General features: G+C 53.0%; 10 protein-coding genes across 10 annotated transcripts; 5 read left to right on the top strand and 5 right to left on the bottom strand.

The window, feature by feature from the left end:
- Nucleotides 1-15: 15 nt before the first annotated feature.
- SEPMUDRAFT_130155 (uncharacterized protein) lies at nt 16-1,218 on the top strand. Its single transcript, XM_016902341.1, has 4 exons — nt 16-101; nt 159-229; nt 302-683; nt 740-1,218. The coding sequence occupies exons 1-4, from the start codon at nt 51-53 to the stop codon at nt 980-982; spliced, it is 747 nt and encodes a 248-aa protein (XP_016765523.1). The 5' UTR covers nt 16-50; the 3' UTR covers nt 983-1,218.
- Nucleotides 1,219-2,974: 1,756 nt separating this feature from the next.
- Nucleotides 2,975-4,570, bottom strand: SEPMUDRAFT_146433 (biotin synthase mitochondrial precursor). The gene is made up of 2 exons (XM_016903653.1): nt 4,211-4,570; nt 2,975-4,088 (listed from the first exon to the last, which is right to left on the bottom strand). The coding sequence occupies exons 1-2, from the start codon at nt 4,514-4,516 to the stop codon at nt 3,093-3,095; spliced, it is 1,302 nt and encodes a 433-aa protein (XP_016765522.1). The 5' UTR covers nt 4,517-4,570; the 3' UTR covers nt 2,975-3,092.
- A 994-nt stretch (nt 4,571-5,564) lies between these two features.
- On the bottom strand, nt 5,565-8,467 carry SEPMUDRAFT_146432 (uncharacterized protein). The gene has a single exon (XM_016903652.1). It carries the CDS (start codon nt 8,440-8,442, stop codon nt 5,746-5,748), a length of 2,697 nt encoding a protein of 898 aa, XP_016765521.1. The 5' UTR covers nt 8,443-8,467; the 3' UTR covers nt 5,565-5,745.
- Nucleotides 8,468-8,624: 157 nt separating this feature from the next.
- SEPMUDRAFT_146431 (bifunctional P-450/NADPH-P450 reductase) lies at nt 8,625-11,961 on the bottom strand. The gene is made up of 2 exons (XM_016903651.1): nt 11,689-11,961; nt 8,625-11,578 (listed from the first exon to the last, which is right to left on the bottom strand). Exons 1-2 carry the CDS (start codon nt 11,952-11,954, stop codon nt 8,725-8,727), a joined length of 3,120 nt encoding a protein of 1,039 aa, XP_016765520.1. The 5' UTR covers nt 11,955-11,961; the 3' UTR covers nt 8,625-8,724.
- Nucleotides 11,962-12,462: 501 nt separating this feature from the next.
- On the bottom strand, nt 12,463-15,653 carry SEPMUDRAFT_146430 (Endopolyphosphatase). The gene is made up of 2 exons (XM_016903650.1): nt 15,221-15,653; nt 12,463-15,154 (listed from the first exon to the last, which is right to left on the bottom strand). The coding sequence occupies exons 1-2, from the start codon at nt 15,381-15,383 to the stop codon at nt 13,281-13,283; spliced, it is 2,037 nt and encodes a 678-aa protein (XP_016765519.1). The 5' UTR covers nt 15,384-15,653; the 3' UTR covers nt 12,463-13,280.
- A 1,985-nt stretch (nt 15,654-17,638) lies between these two features.
- On the top strand, nt 17,639-23,169 carry SEPMUDRAFT_77609 (RNI-like protein). Its single transcript, XM_016910168.1, has 6 exons — nt 17,639-17,775; nt 17,871-20,341; nt 20,393-21,451; nt 21,522-22,838; nt 22,941-22,969; nt 23,137-23,169. Exons 1-4 carry the CDS (start codon nt 17,718-17,720, stop codon nt 21,624-21,626), a joined length of 3,693 nt encoding a protein of 1,230 aa, XP_016765517.1. The 5' UTR covers nt 17,639-17,717; the 3' UTR covers nt 21,627-22,838; nt 22,941-22,969; nt 23,137-23,169.
- On the bottom strand, nt 21,968-23,145 carry SEPMUDRAFT_138089 (60S ribosomal protein L5; the record flags this gene model as incomplete). The annotated part of the gene is made up of 3 exons (XM_016902862.1): nt 21,968-22,835; nt 22,938-22,969; nt 23,137-23,145. 3 exons carry the CDS (start codon nt 23,143-23,145, stop codon nt 21,968-21,970), a joined length of 909 nt encoding a protein of 302 aa, XP_016765518.1.
- Nucleotides 23,170-23,815: 646 nt separating the features above from the next.
- On the top strand, nt 23,816-25,991 carry SEPMUDRAFT_146429 (uncharacterized protein). Its single transcript, XM_016903649.1, has 3 exons — nt 23,816-24,112; nt 24,172-25,415; nt 25,473-25,991. The coding sequence occupies exon 2, from the start codon at nt 24,738-24,740 to the stop codon at nt 24,927-24,929; it is 192 nt and encodes a 63-aa protein (XP_016765515.1). The 5' UTR covers nt 23,816-24,112; nt 24,172-24,737; the 3' UTR covers nt 24,930-25,415; nt 25,473-25,991.
- SEPMUDRAFT_122781 (uncharacterized protein) lies at nt 23,971-25,991 on the top strand (the record flags this gene model as incomplete). The annotated part of the gene is made up of 3 exons (XM_016901798.1): nt 23,971-24,112; nt 24,172-25,415; nt 25,473-25,991. Coding segments are annotated over 2 exons (459 nt in total), but the record flags the coding sequence as incomplete, so codon positions are not given.
- A 201-nt stretch (nt 25,992-26,192) lies between these two features.
- On the top strand, nt 26,193-27,416 carry SEPMUDRAFT_146428 (uncharacterized protein). Its single transcript, XM_016903648.1, has 2 exons — nt 26,193-26,506; nt 26,581-27,416. Exons 1-2 carry the CDS (start codon nt 26,208-26,210, stop codon nt 27,377-27,379), a joined length of 1,098 nt encoding a protein of 365 aa, XP_016765514.1. The 5' UTR covers nt 26,193-26,207; the 3' UTR covers nt 27,380-27,416.
- The last annotated feature ends 126 nt before the right edge of the window (nt 27,417-27,542 follow it).

Genomic DNA, 27,542 nt, shown 5'->3' with positions numbered 1-27,542 from the left:
CTCTCACTACCTAATCAACCACTCAGCTTCGGCTTCTGCTACACGATAACATGGCACCTGCAACATTGGCTGTCCCCGCGAGAAAACGCACAGTGCGAGCAGTAGGACTTCCCGGATCCGCAATACCGACTGACCGAGCCGTATGCTGACCGACACAGTGCGACCAATGCCGGCGGCGAAAGGTGAAATGCAATGGCAAGCTGGGCTGCACGGAGTGCAACAGCATTGGGTGCGTACCTACCTACCTACCTGCCTACCTCCGTGTGGGCCGGCAACATCACCATCGACTGACCCGTTCCAGACTCGAATGCTCCTATGGCTCGCAAATCAAGCAATCCCGCCGTCGCAACTATCTGATCCACCTCGAGCAAAAGGTGCAAAGATTAGAGCATGAGCTGCGCTCTGCCCGAACGACCGACGCACTCCCACATCAGCCACACAATGCTTCTAACGATCACTTGATCGCGAATGGCATCCCTGCCGGCGTGCAAGACTTCAACACCGCAGGCCTCGATGTTGGTGCCATGAACTTTTGGAACAACTCGTACAAGCCATTCGAGCAACCAAGCGGTTCCAGCGAATGGGTCGGCAGTGCACCTGCAAAGCCCTTCCTGCCTGAGCTCATCATTCCCTCGCAATGTCTCCAGTCTTCGGACTTCATCTACCGCGCGGACTCTCTATCGGTGAGCACAGGCCTTGGGCAATTGTCTCCTCCGCACTCACACTGACCATCTACTAGCCCTCAACTCCACAGACTGCCTCGTCAGCCACATGGACACCTTGTACCGGAGAAATGTTCGATTTCTGGCCCAGCGTCCCAGAGCAGAATTCCTCGCAGCCGATGGTACCTGGGCTGGCCCCAGATGCTAGTCAATGGTACCAAAATCGGTTCGACCAGCAAACGAATCCATCCGAATACCACAATGGCGGTCTGCCCTTTCACAACGGCCATCTCGCGGCATGCCCTCCCGGATACAACTGAGCGCACAGAAGAAGCCTCCCGGCGACTTCTGAAATTCTACGGCAGACATAATATATGATACAGCAACACCAAGGGCTAGACCCTGGATTAATGAACAAGTCAGGTGGTGTAGTACTGGCGTAATCATGAGCGACTTTTGTTTTCTCTCTTGCAAGTGTACATCTTTATAATGGGACGGACGGGCTTCGTGGTGATTCATGGCAGCGGCAGGCACGTTGTACTCGTGGAAAAAAAAAACTACTTATACCCTCTTTTACCATCTTACAGTATCTAGTCATATGCCAGAAGTGGCAAACAACAACAACAACACAATAAATAATTCATAATGTATCAATATGACGAAGACGATCATATAAAAAAACCCCTAAAAACAGTCTTTCTTGCAGGCATCTTCTCTCTTCTCAAACCATGCATCCTTGCAGGTGTCGAAAGAAGTGTACAACAATAGGTAGGTAGCCTCCAACCCAACCCAGCCCAGTCCCCCCCAAAAAACGTGGCTGTCTATAAGGTGCAGTATACAAGGAAAAAATCTTGGTCACAATGCAAAAAAAGTCTCGATCCTACCTTGGCACATTTACTATTAGGCAGCAAGCATCAAGCATCTATGAAAAAGGCAGAGAGAGAAAGAAGGAATCGGTACCGAAGTGTATTATAGATAGATAGGGCCGAACTATCATCGTAGTAGGAGGAGGTGGTATTAAAGTTCAGACAGTAAAATCGCCTATAGGGCTACCTATAACAACAAACAAACAAACAACCCTACCTGAGGTAAACAAATACATTAACAGAACGTGAAGTTTCAAGAGAGAGTTTTTTTATATATCTCCGAATTGAAGAAAGAAGAAACCTAGGGAAGAAACAAGAAGAAAGTGGAGAGAGTGTAGCTTTCCTTACCTCTTGGCAGGCTCAGCTGTATTGACTGTTGAATGAATGACCGATCGTTACCCAACGCCAACCGACAACCGACGATAAGGTACGAATATAATACGAACATGATCCGATCACATTGCTTGTTGCCTAAATAATAATCGCCGAGATAACGATGATGACAACAATAATCAATGATCGCTACAAATGCCCAAATCCCACAGTCTAGATCTCGCTGCCTGTTACCATGTAGTATCCAAGAAGACTACCTCACTCTCGGGTCTCGATAGGAAAAAACGGCTCACTTGAGTTCGTGACTCGTTGACTTTGAAAGCTTAACTTGCTAAATGCTAAATAGAATGTTACCTCCGATTGAAAGTGAAAGGTAGGACCCAAGAAGTCGGTACCTACTACCTACTACCTTGTATGGATTTACCTAACCTTACCTACCTACCTGATCCACCTGACCCACCCGCCTATTCTCCTTGTGATGATTAGGTATGGTTATAGTTATAATATAGTCCAGGATCTTTTTCTTTTCTTTCCCTTTCCTTTTACCTTTTCTTTTCTTTCCTTGTTTTTTGTTAGCCTTCTCTCTCTCTCTCTCTCTTTCTCTTTAAGGAAATATTGCCCAGCCCTTGGTTTATTGAAAGTATACTACCTAATACGTAGGAGTGAGGAAAGGGAGGGAAGAGGAGGGGGTGTGATGTGATGTGATTTCTATCAATGAATACATACCTTATCTGGGCATCACATGTTCTTTTTTTACTTACCTTTTTAGCTACATGCAGGTAGGAGGTAGGTAGGTAGGTAGGCATTAATTGTTATTTACTTGATGTTGGACATGTTGATTAGGCATCGGGTTGGTGGGATTGGATTGGACTGGACTGGATTGGATTTTGGATGGCACCGGTTTGATGGGGACTGGATTGGACTGGACTGGACTGGACTGGACTGGACTGGATGTGATGGGAATCATTGGATAGGACTGAATCTTGGACAGAATCTTGGACGGCACTTTGCCTTTATTGCCAACAACCAACGCCCATCTGTGTTTCACCATGAGATCGGACAAATTTGTCCATGTGACGCTGAGTTTCCGTCGTCGAGGGGACTTGTGGATCCGTCTGGCACGAGAAAACAATGTGGTGATCACGGGGAGTACATTGGTAGTATCGTGTGATGTGATAAGTAAAATGTTCGTATTTGCGCAACTCAGTTGGGTAAGTAAGATTTTAGACCATCATGCTGCTGCAGCTACATTCCCCGCAGAAGTAGTTTCTGCAGATGACAGTGTTTCTTGCGTAGGAGTAGGAGCAGGAGCAGTAGAAGTAGCATCCCGATAACCGCCTCGTTCAAAAGGACGCATGGGCAGCAGACCATATTTTTCAAACATGACTTTATCTGCATCCCACCCGACAGCATCTGTAGTCAGCATCTTTTCGCCCGTGAAAACGGCATTGGCGCCTGCGGAGAAGCAGAGAATCTGCTCGGCTTCACTCATCGTCGTGCGTCCTGCTGCGATGCGGATAATGGTGGCGGGCATGACCAGGCGTGCGGTGGCAATGGTCCTCAAAATGGCGTCAAAGGCAATACGGGTGCGGTTGGGGTCGTCGCCGAGTGGGGTCCCTTTGATCGGCACCAGTGCGTTGACGGGAAACGACTCGGGATGCGCTGGGAGAGTCGACACGGTGTACAAGAGACCAACGTGGTCTTCGGGCTTCTCTCCCAGGCCCAAGATACCTCCGGAGCAGACGTTGATGCCGGCATTTCGCACGTGCGATAGCGTCTGCAGACGCTCGTCGTAGGTTCGTGTCGTAATGACGGAGGGATAGTGCTCTCGCGATGTGTCCACGTTGTGGTTGTATGCCGTGAGGCCGGCTGACTTGAGCTCGTCGGCCTGGTTCTGATCAATCATACCGAGTGTAACGCAGACTTCCATGTCCATGGCGCGAATGCCCTCGACCATGGCTTTGACGTTCTTCAGGCTGGTCTTGCGGCCTCGCATGTCTCTCCACGCCGCTCCCATGCAGAAGCGCGTGCTCCCATTGTCCTTGGCGATGCGCGCGGCCTGGAGCACATTCTCCACCGGAGACATTTTTTCGGCCTTGAGTCCCGTGTTGTAGCGCGTCGACTGCGCACAGTACGAGCAGTCCTCGCTACAGCCACCGGTTTTGATGTTCATCAGCGTGCACATTTGCACCGCCGACGGCGAGTGGAAGCGTCTATGCAGAACACCCTATGCAGAAAAAAGAATGGCAGCTCATCAGCCCGTGCCCTCCTCCCATATTGCTGAGGCCATGCTGTTGCCATGCCATGCCATGTCATGCCAGCATCGCACCGGGAGCAGAACAGACCTACCGCCTGATGAGCCAGCTCCATGAGCGGCGTGTTGTACAGCTCCCGAATCTCATCCTTGGTCCAGTCGTGGCGGGGAGCACGAGCATTGACAGCCCGCCAGACTGCCCCTTGAGCTTCTGGCGCAGAGGGCGGAGTGGTGGAAATGGGTGCGAAGGAGTCATTCACGGGCGTACTGAATGCTCTTGTGCCTCCTACTGCAGTAGCAACAGCAGCAGCAACACCACCACCACCGCCACCACCACCAACAGCACCCGAGGCCCGCAGGCACCGCGCAGGCGCCCGCTTCGAGAGCAAAGTCAGCGACATGGATATGGATGTGATGATGAGAGTCGAAGGATATGAGCACAAAGGCTGGCTGGCTGGCTGTAGGAAACAATGTGATTGTGAGAGTTCTCACTACTGCTACTCGGAGAATAATAATGTTCACTCTCTCTCTCTTGATGAGCTACCTCCTACCTCTACCTTACCTACCTCTACCTCCCCAGCAATGCCAGGAGCCCCGCCAAAGCTAAAAAAAGGTTTACTATAGCACTAACTTAGTAAGGTACATGTGCCTGTACTGATGAAGCTTTTGAAAGGTGACGGGATGAATAGCGCCTGATACTGCAGAACAGAGTACGTAATCATCGTAGATGTTGATATTTAAAGAATTCGTTGTTTGGTTTTATAGAGATTGGTTTGTTGTTTTGGGTCCATACATGGGAAGCATGGTCAAACGTGGGGAATGAACCCGTTCGTTGCATGTGTAACAACAGTTCCAAACAGTGTGTGTAATGAAAGAGTGTGTGTGAAGAAAAATAGACCAGTCAGTTTCGGTGAATAGGTAAAGCGGTAGAATTGCGGCCGCGGCCAGGCCCAGGCCCAGGCGAGCCGGTATAGTACAGTTACAAACAGTACCAGGATTCCAACCGTTTGGTGGTGTTTCACAACATGTCGGCGCCATTCTCAAGGTACATACATGTATTCTCCGACAACAACAAATAACGAAGAAGAAAGAACGAGAACTCCAAACATGGGAAATATGCAGCTTCTGAGACAGAGGTGATTTTTGACGCTATTCATTCGTGTAGGGCTAGGTGATGTCTCATCAAAGCGTGCATACCTAAGGTAGGTACCTCAGATATGATTGTCTGCCACAGGGCTGCGCTGCAAGCCGGTAGGGAAAGGAATCGTTGCCCAAGACTTGGGACAAAATGGCCGTTTCAAGAATCTCGATGGAGACCACAGGAGGTAATGAGTGATATCTTTGGGGCGAGCAAGAAAGACTTGGCTCTGCAGACAGTCAGATACAGCTTCCATAGGAGCCTACTACCTCCTAACAACAAACATATCACACAACTCGGAGCACCATGTACTGATTTGATTCCAATTCACCATTCGTGAAAACATTATCATAAAAGTTATCGCTCAAGTGCAATTCGGACTTTTCTTGCAGTACTCTGGCTTCAAAGTCAAGCCCGCTGAACCACCATTTCCGTCTACACAATGGTCTCCAACACCTGTCAACCCCATGCTTGACATCGGGTGAGACAACCTCAACCTGCACGCTGACTGGTCACACTGTCTTTGTCCAACAAGTACTTCTCTCGAAATACAATCTCTTGACTCAATGCAGCATTGAGCAGCCAATCTGATGTGACAATACGGGCTTCGAGGCCCTGTTTTTCAGCCTCTTTTCGAAACGTCTTGCATATCTTGATCTCTGGTGCAGTCTCGCCTGATACCAAGTAGACGCAGCCATACTCATCGTCTTTGCCTTGATTCTCGCATTCCAGCCCCACTGCAGGATCATCCCGTGGACGACGTCGAGCCATCGAGACACCTGTGCGACCCTGATACAATAGCGCTGTACCGCCATTGAGAGCGACAATGTCCTTGTACGTGTCAAATCCACCCTTGACATCTTTGGTGACATAAATTGACCACCCAGCAAACAGCTGGTGGTTGTTCTGCTTCGCACGCTCCAGCGACTCGGTCAATTTGAATCCAAACCGCTTCTCTCCCTCTCGATCCTCCAGCATGGGCGGGCGTGGAATGAGCTTCTTCTCATCGAGGGCACTGTCGAGGAACGATGTATCAACCACCAGAGGAGCACCCGCTAATGCGCATACGAATTTCTTGGTGCGCAATATCTTTGGCGCGACGAGAATATCGACCTCTTTGGGGTCTTGAGTGATCAGTACCCCCATATGGCGAAGGGCCATTTTATCTTTCGACTCCTTACTGGCGTGGTCCTGCCATCGATCGTCTCCAGTTACCATCATTCTAAACTTTATGGGTGGAAGCGTAGGCGCGCTTGTGCTGGTCTTTGCCTTCTTGTTGGCCTTTGCATTGTGCGCTTGGGTTTCGCCATCGCTAAGGTCGGGATCCATGGCCGAAGCTTCATACTCGTCACTCGTTCGCTTCTTTGAGCGCCGTGCTGCTGGTGCAGGAGAGGAAACCGCATCTGCTCCTCGTCGTCCACCATAGACAACCCCACCTTTGCGCTTGCTCTCTTTCTGATACGCCTCAATGTCTGCGACTGCATCGTGTATACTCTCCATTGCTTTCATTTTCGAGGCACGGCCAGTGCTCGGAAGCATTGGTGAGTCCTTGTCATCCTTGGATGGTGCCAGAGAACGAGGAGTGGCCGTGACGTGTGACTTCTTCGTTCGGCCAGGTTTCTTCCTGGGTGGCTTCGGCCCAGCCACTTCTCCACCCCCTGGGGTCGCGTCGTCTTCAGTGTCAACGTCTTCCGTAATAGGCGCCGTATCAATATCCATGTTCTCGTGTGCAGGAGCCGCATCCACATCATCAGTACTTCCGGCTATCTTCTGGCGCGGCGCGGGCTGTTCTCGAACGAGTACTTTCCGTGGTGATTTGGGCCTGGGAAAGAATATACGCTCAACACTCTTCATATCCAAACTCGTTTGGCCAGTGACCTCGCCCAAGTTCGTACGAGTCGGAAAGTGGCTGAATCTGGGGTTAGATGGTGCTTGTATGACACACTTCGCGAAGCTCTCTTCTAGCCAGAGATGGTTGATAATCTGGATGTTCCATTCTTGAGCAGCGTCGCACTTCTCTCCCGAGCGGTGAGCAGTGATGAGATGTGTGTTATCTTGCTTCATCGTCTTGGTATACTCGGCACCACTGTATTTGATCAGGTTCTCGACGTATAACCGGGCTTCTCCGCTGTAGTTGGACAGACTGATCTTCATATTCTCAAACCCAGGAATGCCATGTCGAGGGAGTGGATAATGCAGGAGCTTGCGCAGTGGGCTCGAGTACCTGTTTCGCTGGATAACATGGTAGAGCCAAGCAAGATTCGCCACCTCCTTTCCAGCTTGTGAGGCTCGGATGTATTCCTCGCCATCACGGTAGGCACCGATATAGATATCGCATTCGTCCACATCATTGACAATCTCAGCGGCGCCAGCCTCGACGATATCAAGCAATGCGCGTTTCAGATGCTCAGATATATTCAGATCCTCAGCAAAGAATATCTTCCTGCAGGCGAGTGCCGCGAAAGCCTTGCGGGATTTCGATGGGCTCGGTGGAGGGCTCATGGGCATGCCAGTAGGCGTCGCAGAGGTGGCACCTTTCAGCTGTGGTGTAGGCGAGGGCCTCACAGGACCATTATCTCTGCGCATAATCTCTGGATTGGGAAAGAGGTATGGCCCTTCGCTAATCTTCTTGCCGAGCTTGACACAGGCATCGAACCAATGCGGCAGCACGATCTTGCAGTTCAAGCCCTGCTCAGCAACAACCTTGCACTTGTTATTGTTTGTGCTCAAGGTGATGATGTGCGTGACGAGCTTGGTCATGGCTCTGCTCGGCTGGCCCCCAAGTGCTATGACGCCGGCCTTGATGGCATCCGCGTCCCCCTCGGGCACATCTGCACAGCACAACACGACGTCGTGGAAGTACTGGCTGGGGTCGGGACTGTGCTGGCGGGGCGACGTCTGCCGGCCCTTCGCCAGACAGTCGCGCAGCCACGACGGCTTCACCACGTAGATGCCCAGGTCCAGACAGCGCGAGTACTGCGGGAAGTCGACGTGACTCGAGATTACGTGTGTCACGGTGTCGATGTCGACGATGGACTGGTCGTCGTCGTGAAGAGCACGAAAGGTCGCGCCGCCATCGTGGAGCGCGTTCAGCAGCGTGTTGACGCGCTCCTCGCTAATATCGTCGCTGGGGATGATGGTGAAAACGACGCCCTCGAACAGCGGGCCCGCCACCTCGTCGTCGGCCATCGGGTCGTGCGGCGGGGAGGTATCGGAGGTCTCGTCGGTGAAGGTGGGTGTGGCAAGCAATGCGAGGTAGAAGGCAAGGTACCTTCTGGAAGGAAGAGCGAAAGCGAGACGCGTTCGCGTTCGCGTTCGGCACCTGCCCGGCACGCACCCTGCTTACGGTATCACGTGAGAACACTTTCATGCTTATGTAATCTGGAGTCTCTTACCCCCTTTGGTTTCTACTTCTCAACCTACATGTCCTATAACTACACAATCAATGTACCTCGCCCAAGCACAACGACTTCAAGTGAATACGTCCGTGGCGAAACGCTCATTGCGGAGACTTTCGAACCACTTCTCCAATTTGGCATCGTCCTCGGCGTTCTTGTTGCCATCGGCGACAGCCTTTTCTTTTGCCAGCTTGATAAATGCCTTCTTCACGCTGTCTCCCAGTCCTCGACTGCCACAGACGTAGACTTTTGCGCCCCCTTCCCATAGTTCTGAAAGAAGCTCCTTGTCTTGCAGGATGAGACCATCGACATGCTTGTGGCCGCCAGACTGCTCTGGCGCTTGGCTAAAGCATCGATGCGCGACTACTGCTCCGATTTGCTCCCAGGAATCAATCTCATCGCGATAGAGATCATCCTTATCGGGATATCGACACCCAAAGTACAAGTGTGCTGGTGCAAGTGTCCGCCCAGACTGAATCTGTGAAGCCCTTTCTTGTATGTACCCGCGGAAGGGCGCCAAGCCGGCGCCAGCAGCTATCATAATGATTGGAGTTGTCTCGGGGCTCGATGGCAGATGAAAGGAGGCATGGGAAGGCTTCACTGCCACATGAACAATGTCTCCAGGTTTGAGTTGTGAGAGGTAATTTGACGCTACCCCAATGTGACGTCCCTGCCCTGAAGTCGAAGGCTCATCAAGAACGGCATATGTGAGTGTTGCGCGATTCTGATCGGAAAGCGGCGAAGACGAGATGGAATATTGACGGACACGCATCGAGATCAGCGACGAAATGAATGCCGATAAAGGCAGAGCTATCGTGGGAAACCGTTCTACCAGGTCGAGCAGAGAGACACGCTTCGCGGTAATCTCCGCATCAAAGTCGTCAGAAAGCTTCTTGAGCTCCTCTTTGATCGCCTCTTCGTGGCTGACCTCGATGAGCATGGTGACGTTACGCTTCGTGGCAGGCTGCGAAAGTTCGAGATATGCCGAGAACAGGTCCTGCGCCGATACAGGATGTTCCGTGGGCAGAGTCGTGTGGTCTTTGGATGTGATGGAGAGCATGGCATCCCAAGGCAGAGAAAAGCGAGCTAGGACTCGATGGACAGTTTCCGCAGGGTTCAGCGGCAGCACCGCAAGGTAGTCTCCTGCGCGATATGTCATGTCGCTGGGGAGTTGAAGCTCAATGTGTCTCTTCGGCGCTACCCCTGGTGCGGATAGCACTTTTGCAGAAACCACCCTGGCTTCTGATACATCTGATCGAAGATGGGACGCCCGCTTGCTGAAGACCTCCACCGAAAGGGATTGGCCATGAGAAGGTGAAGAAGTTTCACTGTCTGTACATGTGTATTGCTTCTGCAGTGCAGGCCATAGAGTCTCGTCCTCCCAGCCGTTGAAGTCGGAAATCATATCTCCTTTTGCAGCATCTGCCGAGCCCATCTTGCAGATACGAGTGCTCCCGGCCTTCTCGAGAAGACTGTCGATACTGGCGGGGATGCGATGAAATGACTGCCGCCAGTCGCTATGACCACATCCAAAAACCGCATATGACGTCTTGAGTTCAGTCACATTTTGAAGCCAGTTGTAGAAGTGGCCCGCGTTGTCCGTAGGTTGACCTTCGTAGCTTGCGGTGATGATCACGATCGGTTGATCTGCAGGCAAATTCTGTTTCGCAGAGTCCAGTGTGTCGACCGTGGTGGGCAAGAACCCGTGCCCTCTGGCATCAGCGGCTAAGGTATGTGCCAAAGCCTCACAGGTGCCACTGTTGCTGCCATACAGAATCGTGATCGGATGTCCACTATCTTGTGTTGTTGGGGCTGTAGGAGTTGGATGGGCCTTGGCTGTGCTGGTTTCCAGATCGCTGGACCGATTCAAGTGCTGCTCGACCTTTCTGGCGGTCCAGCCTTCGCGCAGCGTAGCCCTGATCACAAGGTCTTTGGGCTTGATTGTGAGGGTGAAGGCGGTTTGGAGGGTGTACTGGGGGTCATCGAGAGAGAAATTGAAGTATTGGAGCAGCATGGGGAGCACCAGCATCATCTCTTGCCACGCGAACGGTCTTCCGATGCAACCACGAGCACCATTCCCGAATGGCTTCCATGAGTTGGGCGGCAATTGGGCAAAGTTCTCGTCCAGCATTCGTTCCGGTCTGAACTCCTCGGCATCATCCCCATAGACCGCAGGATCTCGATGGACATTATGCAGGAGGATCACGGCAGGCTCGCCTTGAGCAAGGAAGTATTTGCCGCCAATCACCTCTCCATGCGGGCTTCTCGGTGTCAGGGTGAATGCCGGGGCCGTGGCGTGTAGCCTCGCTGTCTCTCGGAGCACAGCTGTGATGTAAGGCAATTTGTTCAAATGCTCGTATTGAATGCTGTCTTTGCCCACCACTCGATCGACCTCTTCCTGTGCTTTCCTGTAAGCATCTGGATTCTTCAGCAGGAGGTAGAAACAATATGAGAGCATGCCAGATGTTGTCTCGTGCCCGGCAACCAAAAATGTGATCATATTGTCGATGATCGACTCCGCGGGAAGCATGTTCCCTGTTTTGGGATCCTTTCCGTTGAGCATAGCATTCAGCAGGTCATTCGTAGCCTTGGGATTGTCGCGACGCTGCTGCACTAGCTCGCCACTCAATTTCCTCATATACGCGATGTCAGACCTCCACTGGGCCTCATCCGAGCTGTAGAAAGTGCGCATCCACGCTGGGCGTTTTGCTCGAACGCTCGCATACTTGAGGAATCCCACCATTGCCGCGACGAACGGATGCTCTTCTTCGGTATAGAAAGAATTGAACCGATAATTCATGCTACACAGAGCCAACGTATCCAGCGTCAGGCGCGTGAAATCTTCGGTTGCCGATATCCTATATGCACTGCCGTGGCGTGCAAATTTGAGAACCAGCTGACTGGCGATATCCTTCATATCACCAAACCTAACCGTGAGGATTGAAGGTAAGCAGATTGTTCAAGTAATGCGTCTCGAACCCTGGCTGGGAGCTCAGTGAGACATGAGATAGGTATGGAGCAACGGGGGGCGGCTTACATGTCCTTGATATTCATAGGCCCAAATGCAGGAACTAACGTTCGATGCGCAGTCTCCCAGTTCGTTTCATGGTCATGCGCGGTAAAGAGGCCGTCCGCTACACCTTCTCGTAGTTCGGCCAGTGAGGAAGAGACAAGCTTGTGGAATCTCTTCTCGTCGCACAACTCGTTCGTAAGCGCGTGGCTCGAAACAAATGCAGAATTTTGGCCAACTATGTTTAGACGGAAAATCTCGCCATATTGTTTCCCTAGATTGGCCAGGGCCATGATGGGCACATCGCCCATGACCTCAAGAACGTTGCCGATCAGAGGGTACCCTTTGGGTTGCGGTATGGGGACCGTGTCACGCAAGTCGACAGCCATCTTGTGCAACGTCTCCCAGCGGAGACGAATAAGGAGAATCCGGGTATGGCCAGCCGGTGCAGGGCTCGACGAGTGAAGAGTGGTTCGTGCGGTGGATAGGGGAGGGAGAGTAGGAGGAGGAGGAGTAGGAATAGGAAGGGGAGAAAGAAGAAGAGAAGAGAGGAAGGAGAAGTGTTTTTGGTCAGCGGCACTCCAGTCTCGCCATCGCCGCCGCCATCATTCATGGATCGGTCACCCGATGCTCACTTGCCTGCTCAAGGCTTGTGTCCGGTGTAACTTACGAGGTGGATGCGGTGGTGGGCATGGGCTCAGAATAAGGTAGTGCCCATGTCCTACTACTTACTGTATGAGGTGGCTGTGTTTGGTGGTGTATCACGGCCAGAGGTCAGCTTTGGTCTTAGCGGGCTGGGAATATCTTTATTTTTTCTTCACATGAAGCTCACATTTACAACAGTATATTATATCGAGTTCACCCGCGCCGCGATCCCCCCTCCCCCCCTGGTCCTCGTTCTCGCAAGTCGGAGGTTGTGCTCATCTTTCGCCGACCGGAATAGCCGAGCCGAGGTCGGCTGGACCAAACACCTGGCACCTCATCCCAGAGTCCTTCCGCCCACGCCGTCTTGCATACCTTATTGAGGCTTATTTTGTCTTGCATGTGACGACCATGTTGCTCTGAACCCTTGCTGTCCAGGTCAAGCCGCCTATGCCATTGACGGCACATGCTCGTGGACGATTGTCTGCTTCTGCTACGACAGACGTGCAAAAGCTCTTGAACATCGATCGTTGCCACTGCATGCTGTGCTGTCTTTTGCTCTGGATGGCACAAATTATAGCAATTCCGAGAGAGATAGTACACAGTGCCAGTATGGCAATGCTCACTCTCCGTTCCGAAATGCCGTACAAAGAGCAGGCTGAGCCTGCTTGGAGCGGCGCAGTCATTGCTTTGGTGGCGAAACGCTGGTATCGACCTCTTCGGTTGTCTTCAGCACCCGCGAGACTGAAAGAGTTACTACCTTGTTACACGGGGATGATTCCAAGATCGAGAAAACGTTGCCGCCCAGCAGGCAAGCGACGTTCTCCTGAACACAGTGGACGGCGAGTGATGATACTGGAATCATGCAGATCCGGCTGAGCCTATGCCACAAGAACTTCTTTGAAGTGGACCAACCGCACATTCCTTTACGCCATGATCCAAATTTTTCGTGAATTTCATCTGTCGTGAGTTGCTGATCAACATCCAAACTCGTCCTCTAACTCCTCGGGGCTCATGGTATCGACGTATGCCCTGCGTACGAACGTATACCATGCCTCATTTCGCTGACGATGTCGATGCTTCTTTCCCCCTTTATGGTGCTTCTTCTTGCCGTGCTTCTTCTTGCCGTGCTTCTTCTTCTCCTTCTTCTTGCCCTGATCACTAACTTCTCGGCACTCATTCTCAACGTGACCATCTTCGTCCATTTCGCTTGCGCCTTCTGCCTTGAAATCGCCTATTCTTCTCGCCAGCTCAATCATGCTAGGCACTGTGAGATCATCCAAATGGTACACCTTGTCTTCCTTGGTGTCGTAAAGTACTTCATACTTGAACTTTCTGGGCGTTGGTTTGTGATCCTTTTCGTGTGGCTTTTTACCCTTGTGCTTGCCTTCGTGCCACTTCGCAGCACTCGCACCAGTGCCGCTCAAGTCTTGCGTGAAATCGTTATTGATATATGTCAGATTAGCAAAGTACTGTTGATACCTCAGCAACGAGAATGTCTGGGGCGAATAGGCTGGGCCGGGCACTGATGATTTCGAGGGCGCCTCCGGTACTGTAAACTTGTACTTCTTATGTGCCTTCTTTTTCTTCTTCTGCTTCTTTTTTCCATCAATCGAGACTCCAGTACTGTTAAAGTCGAATGGTGCTGGAGCCGGTATAGTGCTCTGGTCGAAGTTGTGGTGCTCGAGGCCTGTAATATTGTATTCGAACACACGCATCGTTGGAAACAAATTCGGTACTACACTGGCGCTTACAAAACTGGCAGAGAAGCGTTCAGCATATTTGCCACCAATCTTCTTCAAATACTTTTTCTGCTTCTTCTTGAAGTCCTTCTGCTTGCCGAACGCCATAACGAGCCAGTTGTGAGCTTTGGCTTGAGGGGGCGAGGGTAACTTTGACCACTCATCCCGTAGCTGCAAGAAGTAGTCCGGCTTCACTTGTGCGGAAACGTCATCGTCTTCTTGAAGTGCCTGTAAAGACTGCATTTGCCCTTTCTTTGTACCCTTCTTGAGGTCTTTAAAGTCTTGAAACATGAAGTGATCATAATTGAAGTGGCCAAAATGACTGCTGACGATTACGTCTCTGAATTGTCGAGTCCACAACGTATACTTCTGCCAGCATGTTTCGTCCCATAACGTTTTGGCCTCTTGACGAACAGGTGGAACATGCCCAACCATCATCGCCTTCATGCCTCGATCGCGCATGAACTGCAGTTGTACGCGAAGCCATTCCATTTGTTGGTACCCCGGTTCGCCGTGAAGTGCGCAACCGTCTGCTGCCGCGTTGCTGCCGAAGAAATACATCGTGTTTAAGCTGAAGACCGCGAGCTTTCCGGGAATCACTTCCACATAGAACCAGCCTCCTTGCTCGAATGAGTGTGACTGTACTTGTGGGATGAATTGCCTCCATAGCCCTGCGTACGCCCTTGTCCACTTATTTGGTCCCTTGGCTAGAATGTTGTGCGGGAGAATGTCGTTGTTTCCCAGGTTGGGCACAATAGGAATAATGAAGTCGTTATTGGGGTCTTCGTCCTCCTCGTCGCCATCGTGCTTACCAAATACTTCAGCCATCTTCTGAACCATGAACTTGTTAAGTCCAAGCACTTGCTCCGATGTGCGCGGCAGGTCGTCATCGTTGTCGTGTCGCGCAGAGTCACCGGTCCATATCACAAAATCCACCTTGTCCTTGAACTCTTTTGCGACAAAGTCCATGGTCTTGTTGATCAGAGCGATCGGACTGTCACACTCGCTGGTCTCGGCGCCATATATGCCTGCCGGACCCTGCCCTCGGTGACATGCCGCCTCTTCAGACGTCGACGTGTAGACCTCATAAAACCGATCCGGGTGGAAGTCTGCCGGAGTCAGTCCCACTCGCTAGATTCGGCTGCATATGGCTGCATACGATTGGTACAACTCACCAGTGATGTGCAGAAACCGACCATGGAGTGGCCGTTTCTTTCCTATCTGAGCATCTCCCAGAGGCTCTTTGAAAGACTCGCTCAGAGGCACCTGAGCTGGAGGCGCGGCCGCTGTCTGCACCGCCAGCAGCACATGAGCGAACAGGCCAGCGCAGACCCGCATCGTGGGCAGTTGTCCTAATCACGCCTCCGTCTCGTAGATATCATGCATGCTCTTTCAACAACACTGCCTCTCGCCCATATACGCAGCCCCTCCGTGCAATCCAAGGCCCACCCACCAGTCCTCCAGCACTCTCTCCGCGTTGTCCGGTACCTAAAGTAGGTAGTTCAGGCGTCTGTCGGCGATACGTCACTTCGGGGTGACTCTGGCGCAGGTACACAGTCGAGGCTGCAGGGATGAGGTCTAGCACCGGAAAAGAACAGAGCAGCTCAGAGAATGGTTAATGAGGTATGTGGTAGTTCTACCACCACTCCAGCTTCTTGATATAAGACCAGCGGAGGCAGCCTAGCTCAGCGGCCTTTGCGGTGCACGCGACACATACTGCCAGCTCCCGAGTCCCTACCGCAACACATCTTCCACGCAGCCATCGTCTGCTGTTAATTTTGGGCCAATCAGATGCCGCTCTCTGGCACGAGGCGGATTCAAGAGCCGTCGTCCAAAGTAAGGCGTGACCTTCGCCGGCAGCATTAGCTGTTTCCCACGGCTCGACATGTCAATAAGCCGCGCCTTCAAAGCATACAGCGCCTCAGTGGTAGCAACAGCAATCACAGGTGCAGATCACAAGGCCTTGCCTACGCAGAGAGCGTGACGATCGACACGACGGTGCGGTGCAAGCTCAGATGGAACCAGCCTCTCTCGCGGCTGGACGACGTCGTCTTTGAAGACGATGTGCCCGCAAACTGGTTCATGCGTGGCGGTTCACGGGGGTTGTCGTGTGGCGTTATGGGCGTTATGGGCGTTTGTCAAGAGTTGTGAGATGATACGGGGTGGTAGGTAATAGATCTGGCGGTAAGGCCCTCAATAGAAGGTCCGACCGCCATTTCGCTACCAAATCGTCTTCTACCGACGCCACAGTCAGCAATGCAGTTGCGTCGCAGCTTGCTGCTTGCCTGATAAGACTTCTAATTATACAGGTACCAGCATGATTTCTGAATCAGTCTCGGGTCAGTAATAAATTAGGTGGTAGAACTACGAGCATCCACGCAACGGGCCGTTGCTGTGATGCTAGCTTTCTAGGACGAAGATCTTTCCCAAGTGTTATTAATTAAAAAGGGTCTCTGCTCGGATTCAACAGAGCTGCCTTATTCAATGTAGTCGATATCAAAAAGTGAATCTGCGACGGTCGACCGATGTATGACCAGCAAGCCGAGTCGTACCATTCAAGGCAAAAGGCGCTCTCGCTTCGGACTCGCCTGTTCAGGACTGCAAATGCTGCACGGCAATGTGGCTCCTTCGTCACCTCGTGGTCTACAGATCAGCTGTCACACTCTACGAGTCTACTCGAGTCCCGATGCAGCTTGTTAGAACTTCTTTTCGAGATCATCAAGCCCATTTCGCAGCCCCGGGATGCTTAGCTGAGGTTCGAGACAAGCGGTAGGGATGGCACAGACTGGTATCGTTGGCCCAATCTATTCTCGCGTTGTTATTGTTGCTGTTCCACGGCTGCTTTGTGCGGCTCTAGATAGGGCATTATGATTACGTTGTACGCCTAAGGTAGCCCTAGCGCCGCAAGCATCGCGTTGGTTATAGCCAGTGTCAGCAGGTTCCTTTCGTGGCAGAGCAGCGGCTGAAGACTGGCGAGCTTCTGCGGCCCCATTCGCAGATGCGTTGCAGATGGATGGACGCAGGTGGTTGCGCAAAACTCTGCCGAGAGCACAACCTCGAGGATCGTGCCAGTCGTTCCCGAATGCTGACCTGCTCCTGGTCGGAAAATGAGTCTACAAATACTTCATGTACAATAATAGGTGGGGTCGGTAATTGAGGATGAATTCCCTTATTCCCTACAGACTACCTCTATCTCACAGGACATGCGTGCTTGGGGGATCGTGCTTAAATCATCAGCGGCTCCTCATCACGATACACATGGCGGCGACCGCTCGCGTGTAGAGGTGGGACACATATACAGCGTTGTCCTGCACTGCTGGCTACAGGTACCTTTACTGCGGTAGACATGTCCGCTCGCCCACATTTGTCATGTCCATGCTGTTCGCAGAAGTACTCGGACTAGCGACGGCGGACGGCCGCAAACCGCCCCGACGACCAAAGATGGAGGGTCACGAGAGCGGGAATGACATCGTGGTGCAGCAGCAGTTCGAACCGCATTTGCTGTGCGACGGCTCCAGAGTGGGATACACGGCCGGCGAAGCTCACAACACCACCATCACCACCACCACCACCATCACCCCTCAAAATAACCGCATCCCGTCTATCTGGACTGCTTCATGGCGACTGAAGAAGGACGATGAGAGTGCAGGTTGGAGAGTGGACGCAGCGAGCATGGAGAAAATACACGGTGTGGACGTGAGCTCGTTTGCCTCGTACAAAAGTCCCAAAGGTGAGTGAGTGAATTCGTGCGTGCGTGCATAATCATGATCCTGCGCGGTCGCTGTGAGGACAGAAAGTGACTAAACCGACGGCGACACTCTACAGCACCTCGCGATGTCAAGACCAGCGGCCCCGCACACCTCCCGCTCGATGAGAAGCTGAAACCCCAGACCTCGCCGTACCTTCCCGGCGAGGTCGAGGTCGCTCCTGCCACGCCAGCGGAGTCTGTCCGAGACTCTACTGCGCACGCGACCATCCCGACGTCGCCTCCCGCCACCTCGTCCTCGACCCCGCCGTCAGCCACGCCTCCGCCCACTGGCGGCAGCAGGTCGAGCAACAAACGGCCTGGTCTGCTCAGCCGCGCCAGTTCCGAGAAATTGAACAGCGATGGAAGGACGATGCCCCGCCGGACGTCTTGGTTAAACAAGATCAGCAGCAATTTCTCGTCCTCGCCCAGCGCCTCTGCCGGCGCGGTGCCGCCTGTGTCCGCGGCTGCAGCGACTGCAGCTGCTGCAAATGGAGCCACCCCAGTGTTCTCGAGCGGCGCAGGGACTGCTGCGCCTGCGAGTGCGGAAAAAGCAGAACCACATATTCCCCTTCGGCCGAAAGAGTCGTCCAATTTCTTCTCCAACCTCACGCGCAAACTTTCGGCTGGACAGGGCGCTGCGGTGCCCCGCGTGCAGGGCAAGGGCGGCATGTGCCAGCGGCGCATCCTCAATGTAGACCCCAACCGCGAAAGATGTCTGATGCCGGAGATGGATGCTAGCCGGCTGCGCAAAGTATCTTTTTGTGTGGATGTGGAGATCGCGGGAGGACCCAAGTACAGAGATGACGAAGACGATGACGACGATGATGAGCGCAAGCAAAAGAAGAAGGACGTCAAGTTGAAAGAACGTGCAGAGGGAGAAGCGCTCAAGCATCCTCAAGCGATCAAGCAAGATGCCGAGGACAAGGCAAACTCTGAGCTCGGGGACAAGAGCAAGCCTCTGCCGATTTCCCATCAGCATGGCAACGATGCAGCTAGCATGCTGTCTGGTGGCAGTGCCAGTCCTCCCGTGGGCAGCATTGACGAAAAAGATGCTATGAGCAGGAAAAAGGAAAAGAAGAAGAGGTCGGAAGAGGAGCGTAAGGAACGCAAGGAGAAGAGGCGTCGACGGGCAGAGGAGAATGGATCCATACCTGTAGAGCTATCGATGGACACTGATTTGTCCTCCTCGCCGCCAGATCGCGCGCCTCTACCGACTGTAGCCCCCGCCCCTCCCATTGACGCTACGAAACGGGACAGACCTACGACGGATCCCGTTCGCATTTACAGACGGTGCTGCCAGCTTCGAGAAACCCCGATCCTGAAGCGTATCACGGAACAATTGATGTCCCCAACATGCTGCGTGCCGCTGGAGCCTGGTCTTGTGCACTGTCTCGACCTTACCGGCTCACGCCTACAACTCGCCGATATGATCACGCTCGGCGACTGGCTTGCGGTTGTCCCTGTCAAGAAGCTGCTGCTGGAAGATGCCGACCTTAATGACGAAGGCCTTCGTTGCATCCTTGCAGGGCTCCTCGCAGCAACGAGGCCACAGCCTACCAGACGGAGAAGTCCAACACCAAAACACAGGCAAGGCGTGCAAGTGCGCCATCAAGAGGAGCGAAGTGGCATCATAGAGAAGCTCACCCTCAAGAACAACCCGCGTATCACACAAATCGGCTGGAAACACATCAGTCTCTTTCTGTACATGTGCAAGTCTATCAAGGCAATAGATCTCTCTATGATGCAATTCCCTGCCACAATCCCATCGAGTGCACATGGAACTCCCCTGAAACCCCTGCAGAATGGATCCAAGGATTCTGGAGCTGATGCAGACGCTGGCGAGATGATGCTCAAGTGCCTAAGTCAACGATTGGGTGGCGACAGACTTGAAGAGCTCATTATGTCGGAATGCGGTTTGAGTGCACCACAGATCAGAAAGATTGTAGACGGTGCGATCATTTGCGGCATCAATAGACTGGGGTTTGCAGGCAATAATCTCGACGACGAGGGACTGGAGCACACTCTACATTGGCTGAGATCTGGGGTATGCGGCGGTCTCGACCTCGGTGGCAATGACCTTCGAGATAAACTTCACCTAATTGCAGATGCGCTCAGCGCCAGAGATGGCACGCCTTGCTGGGGCTTGAGCTTCGCAGGCTGCAATCTTGACACGGCATCGGTCAAAGTGCTGTTCCCAGCACTAATCAAGCTACCTAGCTTTAGATTCATTGACCTGAGTCACAACCCTGATCTTTGTGGACAAGACAATGGGACAATCTCTCTGCTCAGGCGATACATTGGCCAGCTGCAGTACATGAAGCGCATCCACCTCGCAGATGTGGGTATGAGCTCCAAGCAGGCCATTGCCCTTGCAGATGTCTTGCCCGAGGGGCCGCAACTTGCTCACATCAACATCTTGGAAAATCCTCAGCTGTCGGCTTTAGCAAGTGCCAGAGACGAGGCCAGCCAAGAGGAGGCATGCGCCTTGTATGCGAGCTACATGGCCGCAGTTCGCGTGTCTAACACGCTGATTTGCATTGACATTGATGTAAGTCGTAACGTGGACCTGTTTGAACGTAACCATGCTCACTTGTACTAGGTACCTTCTGCAGATAACAGTGAGGTTGTCAAAGCTCTGGCGAAGCAGGTAGTTGCTTATTCCCTGCGCAATATGGAGCGTTTTGCGATTGCAGAGGCTACTGGAACTCACACGCTGGACACTGCAGATGCAGCCGCGTCTCTAGCATTGCCTCACGGCGGCGAAAGGCAAGTTAAAGAGATCACAGTGCCTGATGTGCTGATGCACCTCATTGGTCATGTTGAGGGCAACTCGGAAAACCATGACGATGACGCTCCCGGTCCCGATGGAGATTATATTGTTGGTGGCGCTGGTGTTGTCAGGGCTCTGCAATATGTTCTTGGTGAGAAAGCCGACGACATTCGACGCAGCAGCATACCAGACTCTCTTTCTGGTTCCAGGACTCCAAGTCAGCAGCCTGGTTCATCCAACGGCCTTCTTGGAGGAGAGGAGGAGCAGCGTGGCAAGGCGAAGAAGATGAGCAAGAATCTTCTAGACAGCGCTCGTAAGATCCGTGCTCGCCTCTCGCCGGCATTGGCCAAGGAGGCTGCCAATGGTGATGAAATGGCGTACAGACGGCTCGCTTTCCTGGATCAGACTTTGCAGAGCATGATCCAAAGATTCGAGGAAGAATACCCAGAGACACGAATCACGCCGCCCTCGCCAGCGGCGACGTCAACGACTTCGTCCAATGATGCACCAGTTGTGCCCCTGATCAAGGCCAGTGAGGCGAATGGCAAACTGACCGATGACGAAGATGAGCTCGACGAAGATGAGTTCGCGGCTTTCCGACCACGTGTTTCTCGGCACAATAGCGATGTTTCGCTGGCCGCGCGTGCTCTGGGCATGGAAGAGGGCCATCTGCATCGCCTCGGGCAGCGTATGCGTCGTTCGGTGGTCGATTCACCTGCCACGCCGGCCGCGCTCGACGAGGGGACTCCTCTTTGGAGCAAAGAGGAAGAGGAGGCTCGTCTCCGAGGTCTCCAGGGCAAGCTAGAAGCCATCAGCGGGCCCGAATTGAAATGTTTAGTTGAGCATGATGGATGGGATTCTGCCCTTCGCAAAGTAGGCGCCAATATGGTAAGACGGGACACATCACTCACATGCAGTCATTGGAGACAGCAGCTAACTTGTGTTTGTTCATTTCTAGTCTGATTTGCGTTGGCTACAAGAGCTAGATCCCCGGGCATGGGAAGAATTTAAAGAGTCGCAGATGAAGGCCAGGATGAATCTAGCACAAGACGCCAGGACGTAATGACACTGCATGTGTGCAGTAGAGGAAATTTCATGACACGTTCCAGAACGTGCGCAGATGCTCAGCACTGGCTGGCACCCAGCAAAAAGACGAGCTCCAAAGATTCCGAGCATCAGGGTTCACGATTTTGTCCGACGCGTGCGTTAGCATCAACACGCTCGAATTGTCGGGGTACGCCAAACGATGATTGTGATCATTGAAGGTTTGCATCGTTTTTCGCATTTCGTAGCACTATGCTAATGTGCCAATCATAACGCCGTGCATGTCCTGTCGCATGAATGCGCTAACCCATGACAATGCACACCTCCAGCAGATGGGAACAAGCTCGAACCACAGAGCATTTACAGCTCCTGGGCAAGGGTCTTGATCTTCTCCTGCACGCGTTGGCGACGCTCCTCGTGTGTGAGCTTCTTGAGCTTGTACTTTTGTGACTCGGCCTTCCACTCCTCCTTGGTCTTCTTCTCGCCCGCATCCTCGTCTTTCTTCCATGGGTCCTCACGAATGGCCTTGTGAGCTTCCTGGTACAGCTCCTCGAGACCATCCGCCTCAATCTCGTCATCAATGTAGCCAGAGAACTGCGACTTGTAGCGCTCCTCATCGTCGTCGGCAAGAGTCTCCATGTACTCGGCAACGTGACCAGCGAAGATGTACTTGCGCAGAGTCTCCGCGTCCAGCTCCTTAGTCTCAATGTCGTAACCTGGGAAACGCTTCTCAGAGTGAGGAACGTAGAGACCGCCGTCAGAGGCACCCTTCATGGCGCCAAAGACACGAGCACCGGTGCTGGTGCGGGTGAGACCGACGTCGAGGAAGACCTTGAATGGGCGGCGGGTCTCGCCATCAACCTCCTCTGGCTGGGTTTCGGTGAACTCGCCATCAGCCTCCTCAACGCCGGTGAAGGTGTCCTCGAGCTCGAGCTTGTTGAGGGCGCGACGGGCGATGAGCAGACCGACACAGTAGGCAGCGGCCCAGTTGGTGAGACCGTGGGTGACGCCGTAGCGCTTCAGCTCGTGGCCGTAGGCAGCGACAAAGACCTTGTCGCCGGTGAGCTCAGAGGTGACGATCTGGGCGATGATGTCCCGGTTGGTGAAGCGGACGACCAGGCGGTACTTTGGCGCATTGTACTTGTTCTTGGCCTGGGTGATGAGGCGCTTGCGAGCGTAGTAGTCGGTCTTACCAGATCGGCGACGCTTGTACTTGACCTGGTATCGGCTGATGGGGGCAGGCGCAGTGTCAGTGAGGAGTTACCTTGCCCGCGAGCGGTTGTGGGAGCAGAGGAGGAAGGGGGGAAATGCGGAAGCAAAGACGACTCACCTGAAGTAGGCGCTGTTCTTGACCAACTTGGTCTGTAGATTCAATCCTCAGTCAGCAATTGACGCTTCAGACCCCATTCCGAAGCAACTTGCGGCGACCTCTCCTCTGTTCAATGGCGGCGGCGGCGGTGGTGATGGTGGTGGTGGTGGTGGTGGAGCTGGTCGCTCTGCTGCAAAGGGCACACATGGGGCATACTCACGAAAGGCATCGTGTCGGTGGGTGGAGGGGATGCTGTCGACGAGCGTGCAGGAGAGGGCGAGAAAGCGGTGCTCGAAATTTGTAGATTTGAGGTGGGTGTGCGTGTTTGGCGGCTGCTCCCGTCCGCCAGCCCATTCGCTCCGCTATACTTGGCGATGGGTGTCCGAGCCGCCTCCGCTTTCCATTCATCAGGTTGAATCTTTGAGAGTCTGAGCCTAAGGTGTCAAGTTCAATGTCTCATCATCATCATCATCCTGCTCTGCTCTGCTCTGCTGTACTCGTCCTTCATCCTGAACACTTGTGACTTTGGTGTCGAACATGTCTTACACCCGACGTGGTTCATCCCACACCCCTTCTTCCCCGCCCTGCCCTGCCCTGCGCACCCGTCGCCCTCGAAGCCTTTCATTCTCATGGCGCACGAGGCCACGCGCTGCCACGCCCATGCCATCTGTATCTTCTTCCTCTGCCGCTTGATCTCCTGAATATACTGCTCCCTCTTCATCTCCCTCACCATTTCCATCTCCCTCTCCCTCTCCTTTCCCCTCTCCTTTCCCCTCTCCTTCCCCCTCTCCCTGTTCCGCTCCCTCTCCTGTTGTGCCCATGGCCAGAGCCGACTCGTCTGCCAAGGTTGGTCTCCCTCGTCCAACGATCAGGCTTTCGTGATCTATCAGTTGGCCCGTACTCATTGTCCTGGGCTAGGCTCTTGTCAAGGCAGCTATCAGAAGTCGATGCCACCTGATCGCACAGCGATACCCCGATCAGAACCTGGACCGTCTACAGCAAGTAGTCTCATCTTGCTGATCATGCATGAGCGTTGCTGACCTCCAAGGACAGTGGGAGTAACGGTAAATGGCTAGTCCTGTGCGAGGAATTATTTGAAGAAGTGTGCTGTGAATTTACCATCCGCAAGCTGGACCTTACGCCCGGTGAGATACGAGCGATCTTTGATGCCGAATGGGTCTCCCAAGTCACCTACGGTACGTGTGGGGATACTCTGCCTGCCGCTACAAGATGTACAGTCCTCATCGCCATCCAGAACTTGTTACAAAACCAGCTCGCCCAAGACGACGGAACGCACAGCGAGCTGCGCATCAATTCGGATCATGCTCACCAGACCTGATTGAACAAGCTGGCACTCCCATCCCGGGAGGTGCTGCGCCGAGCATTTCGACATCACTGCAGTCGACGACATCATCGACGGCTCCTGCGACCAACTCGAATACAATGTGTGCTGTTCTCGAGAACGTACAGGTTCGGAACTCTGGAAGCCCTGTAGAGACAATGTCGTCAGCCCACGTATCAAATGCACGTGGGAGTCGGGCGCCTACCTGGTTCAGAACGGTGCTGAATTAAGGGAGCCGTGGTCTGCTTCTGCAATAAGGATCAAGCACTTATCGGGCTGTCTGTACCACAATATCACGACAACGGCGTCTCTATTCCGTGGCCTGGTTCCCATATGGTGACGACGTGGAATTACTCTTTGCTAAGCACTGGCCAAAGCCATTCCTTCACGAGCCGCATGCTATCAGAGACTAGCTGGACATTCAACCCTCAAGCCGTGCACCTCCGCGAGGCTGCAGAGCAGGACGCGGTGTAGCACCTATGGAACAGCTATTAGGACTTGTGCTCACTTTCATAAATGGCTTTCGATATGCTGGTGCGCAGCCGCCCGGACGATGCCCTCGTCATTCTCAGGGCCGACCTCGCTACTGGATAGTGCCTTCCTCTTCACGATCCAATCCACTTCGCCAACCTCCCAACGTCGCAGAAAGAGCAAACTTGCTCCACCAGTAAGGGATATGAAGCCTACAAACACCTGAAGTATCGGATCCAGCAGTTCCCGTGACGATTCCAAGCACAATTGGTTCGCTGAAGGTTGTCAGACGGACAATGATCATCCATGCGAGGTTGAGCGCGGATGGATGGTCCGCTGCGAAGGCCGACAACTTCTGCTGCCGCCAATGCAACCGTGGCCCCATGATACGTACCGGTCAGGCTCCCCCAACTAGTGCGAAGATTGACAGAAAGCCATAAGTCTGCGTGGGAATGCAGATGCCGAAAGTGAAGATGGCACATGGAAAAGTCATTGCCACAGCCATATTGAGACGCTCAATGCCGGCAGAGAATTATCCCATGGGTCGCCATTCTAGTCCTTGGTCTCGGCTGAGTATGGCTCATAACTCCGATGCGTGTTGGGCGTCGAGGCTCACGGTAGCATTCTGATACTTCGCTCGCTCCTGTCGTGGAGGCGATGCGGTATGTTTCGGCTTTGATTCGGCAGTAAGGTATTTGCACGCTTACGGGCTGGTGATAGTTGATTCTGACTTCGTCTTACAGACACGACTGACCAAAACGCAATAGCATTAACGAGGCGGCGTGGCTTTGGCGTTGTTTGGTATCTAAAACACGAGATATACAGTACCTAAGTTAGCCTCGGAGACAGATGAAGAGCTCAGCGAGGCTTTGCGGGCTCCGGATTACATCAGCCAGCTTTGAGGCTCCACCAAGGGTCCACGGATCCACGAGTAGGATCGACCTCTTGGGTGGAAAGTCTAGCCCTGGCACACTACTAGGAGGTACTTGTGACTACCGCTGCACAGACTGTTGGTAGCGATATACCTCTTCTCGGGCACCACGGACTCCGAGTACCCCCTGGATGCAGGCAGCACGTGGAATTGATGGCAAATCTGATCAAGCACGCGACTATTCACACGAGACAATATTACCAGAGGCACTAGTACCAGCGACCGTCTTACCAGAGGCACTAGCAAAAGAGACAGTATCACCAGAGGCACTAGCAAAAGAGACAGTATTACCAGAGGCACTAAGGTAGTACCAGAGACAGCATTACCAGAGGCACTAGTAACAGAGACAGTACTACCAAAGACACGAGGACCAGAGGCACTCGCCAGTATATCTCCTGGCTTCACAGCCTCGCCGTCACCACGCCCGAGCATCTTCTTTTCCTCCTTCATTTCACATCTCCCATTCTCCCTCTCTGCGACCATGTCGGCCAGCAACATAGCCGGTCTCGGCTCCATCGTGCTCCCCGTGTCGCTTATCACGGAGGTCATGTCCCTCAGCAGACCCCACGAGCAGCCTCTCAAGATCATGGCAACCTGGTTTAGCCTCTGTTCACTCCTGTACTTTCTCGTCTCCCCGCTTCCAGGCAGTTTCATGACGTTATGGCCGATGGGCATGAACATCTTCGGCCTTTCCGTGAGGTGCATTAATTACCTGTGGCTCAAGGATCCGAGCCAATTCCATCGCATGCAGCAGAGTCCGAGCATGGATGCCAAGGACGAGAAAACGGGGACACATGGGTATCTGGATGCTTTAGATATTGCTACCACATTCCGAGGCGTGGGCTGGTATGACCACCTCCCGGCTACGACTCCACATGGAGAGAGCTTGCCAAGTACTGATATGAATATATGAAAAACAGGTCGTTCGAGGCCAAAGGTCTACCGCAACCGCAAGCCATCTCACCCGTCGCATTCGCTGCATCTCAAGTCATAGGGGCTTTGGGACGCTTCCTAATCCTCGACTTTGCCATTTCTTATGCAAATGCATTCGTGCCCTCTTTGGACAATGCCTCGATACCACTTCGACTTGCATTTGGATGTCTTATGATGTTTTATGTGCGATGGTCAATGGACATCCCATGCCGAGTGTTGTCTGCCATTGCTGTCCTCTTTTTCGGCAGCTCTCCCGCATCCTGGCCACCATTATTTGGCTCCTGGTCCGAAGCGTATACCATCCGTCGATTCTGGTCTCATACTTGGCATCAAGGCATGCGACTGATTGCTGAGGCTCCCGTCAATTTCGTCGCACATTCCCTCCTCGGCCTGCAAAAGGGCACGTACGTGAGCCAGTGGGCCAAAGTCCTCGGCAACTTTATGATGGCCTTCCTCGACCACGCATATGGCCGAGTCATGGGTGGAGGTGACGTGGTCTCCGACTGGAACATGTTCATTCTGCATCCCATTGCGCTCTGGATTGAGGAAACGACGAGGGAAGGACTTGTTGCCTGTGGAATCCTCGACAAAGACAAGAGGTCGAGAACGGAGAGATATCTCGGCTACATCTGGGTGGGAGTGTTCAATTGCTGGACCTTTTTGTACTTTATGGAGGGTGCCATTAGAGTGGATGGCAATGTCCCTGCGCTGGCAGACGGCTTGATCGAGCCACCTTTTGGTGCAAGTTTGGTGGTACCACTTACCAGATGGCTCGCAAGTAGGTAGATAGCTTGTAGTTGACTGATCAATCGAGAAGATGTACCCGTTCTCGTTCTCTTCGAAACATGTAGTATGGATTTACACCTTCCAATCTTGAATTTAGTCTTCTATCTTCATTCGTCCTCGCCCGGGGAAATTTCCAGTGATGGGGGAGTGGCGGGGCCATTGT

The sequence above is a fragment of the Sphaerulina musiva genome, assembly GCF_000320565.1.
Source record: "Sphaerulina musiva SO2202 unplaced genomic scaffold SEPMUscaffold_1, whole genome shotgun sequence".
NCBI lineage: Eukaryota > Fungi > Ascomycota > Dothideomycetes > Mycosphaerellales > Mycosphaerellaceae > Sphaerulina > Sphaerulina musiva.
This window is presented reverse-complemented; position numbering and strand designations above follow the sequence as displayed.

Excerpts from the sequence above, each read along its gene's own strand:
- SEPMUDRAFT_130155 (XM_016902341.1), top strand. The coding sequence starts at position 51 with ATGGCACCTGCAACATTGGCTGTCCCCGCGAGAAAACGCACAGTGCGA. Across the intron at positions 102-158 it reads GAAAACGCACAGTGCGAGCA|TGCGACCAATGCCGGCGGCG; the intron begins GTAGGACTTCCC and ends TGACCGACACAG. Across the intron at positions 684-739 it reads ACCGCGCGGACTCTCTATCG|CCCTCAACTCCACAGACTGC; the intron begins GTGAGCACAGGC and ends ACCATCTACTAG.
- SEPMUDRAFT_146433 (XM_016903653.1), bottom strand. The coding sequence starts at position 4,516 with ATGTCGCTGACTTTGCTCTCGAAGCGGGCGCCTGCGCGGTGCCTGCGG. Across the intron at positions 4,089-4,210 it reads TGGAGCTGGCTCATCAGGCG|GGTGTTCTGCATAGACGCTT; the intron begins GTAGGTCTGTTC and ends TTTTCTGCATAG.
- SEPMUDRAFT_146432 (XM_016903652.1), bottom strand. The coding sequence starts at position 8,442 with ATGGCCGACGACGAGGTGGCGGGCCCGCTGTTCGAGGGCGTCGTTTTC.
- SEPMUDRAFT_146431 (XM_016903651.1), bottom strand. The coding sequence starts at position 11,954 with ATGGCCCTGGCCAATCTAGGGAAACAATATGGCGAGATTTTCCGTCTA. Across the intron at positions 11,579-11,688 it reads CCTATGAATATCAAGGACAT|GTTTGGTGATATGAAGGATA; the intron begins GTAAGCCGCCCC and ends CCTCACGGTTAG.
- SEPMUDRAFT_146430 (XM_016903650.1), bottom strand. The coding sequence starts at position 15,383 with ATGCGGGTCTGCGCTGGCCTGTTCGCTCATGTGCTGCTGGCGGTGCAG. Across the intron at positions 15,155-15,220 it reads TCGGTTTCTGCACATCACTG|ACTTCCACCCGGATCGGTTT; the intron begins GTGAGTTGTACC and ends TGACTCCGGCAG.
- SEPMUDRAFT_77609 (XM_016910168.1), top strand. The coding sequence starts at position 17,718 with ATGGAGAAAATACACGGTGTGGACGTGAGCTCGTTTGCCTCGTACAAA. Across the intron at positions 20,342-20,392 it reads TGATTTGCATTGACATTGAT|GTACCTTCTGCAGATAACAG; the intron begins GTAAGTCGTAAC and ends CACTTGTACTAG. Across the intron at positions 21,452-21,521 it reads GCAAAGTAGGCGCCAATATG|TCTGATTTGCGTTGGCTACA; the intron begins GTAAGACGGGAC and ends GTTCATTTCTAG.
- SEPMUDRAFT_146429 (XM_016903649.1), top strand. The coding sequence starts at position 24,738 with ATGGAACAGCTATTAGGACTTGTGCTCACTTTCATAAATGGCTTTCGA.
- SEPMUDRAFT_146428 (XM_016903648.1), top strand. The coding sequence starts at position 26,208 with ATGTCCCTCAGCAGACCCCACGAGCAGCCTCTCAAGATCATGGCAACC. Across the intron at positions 26,507-26,580 it reads ACATTCCGAGGCGTGGGCTG|GTCGTTCGAGGCCAAAGGTC; the intron begins GTATGACCACCT and ends TATGAAAAACAG.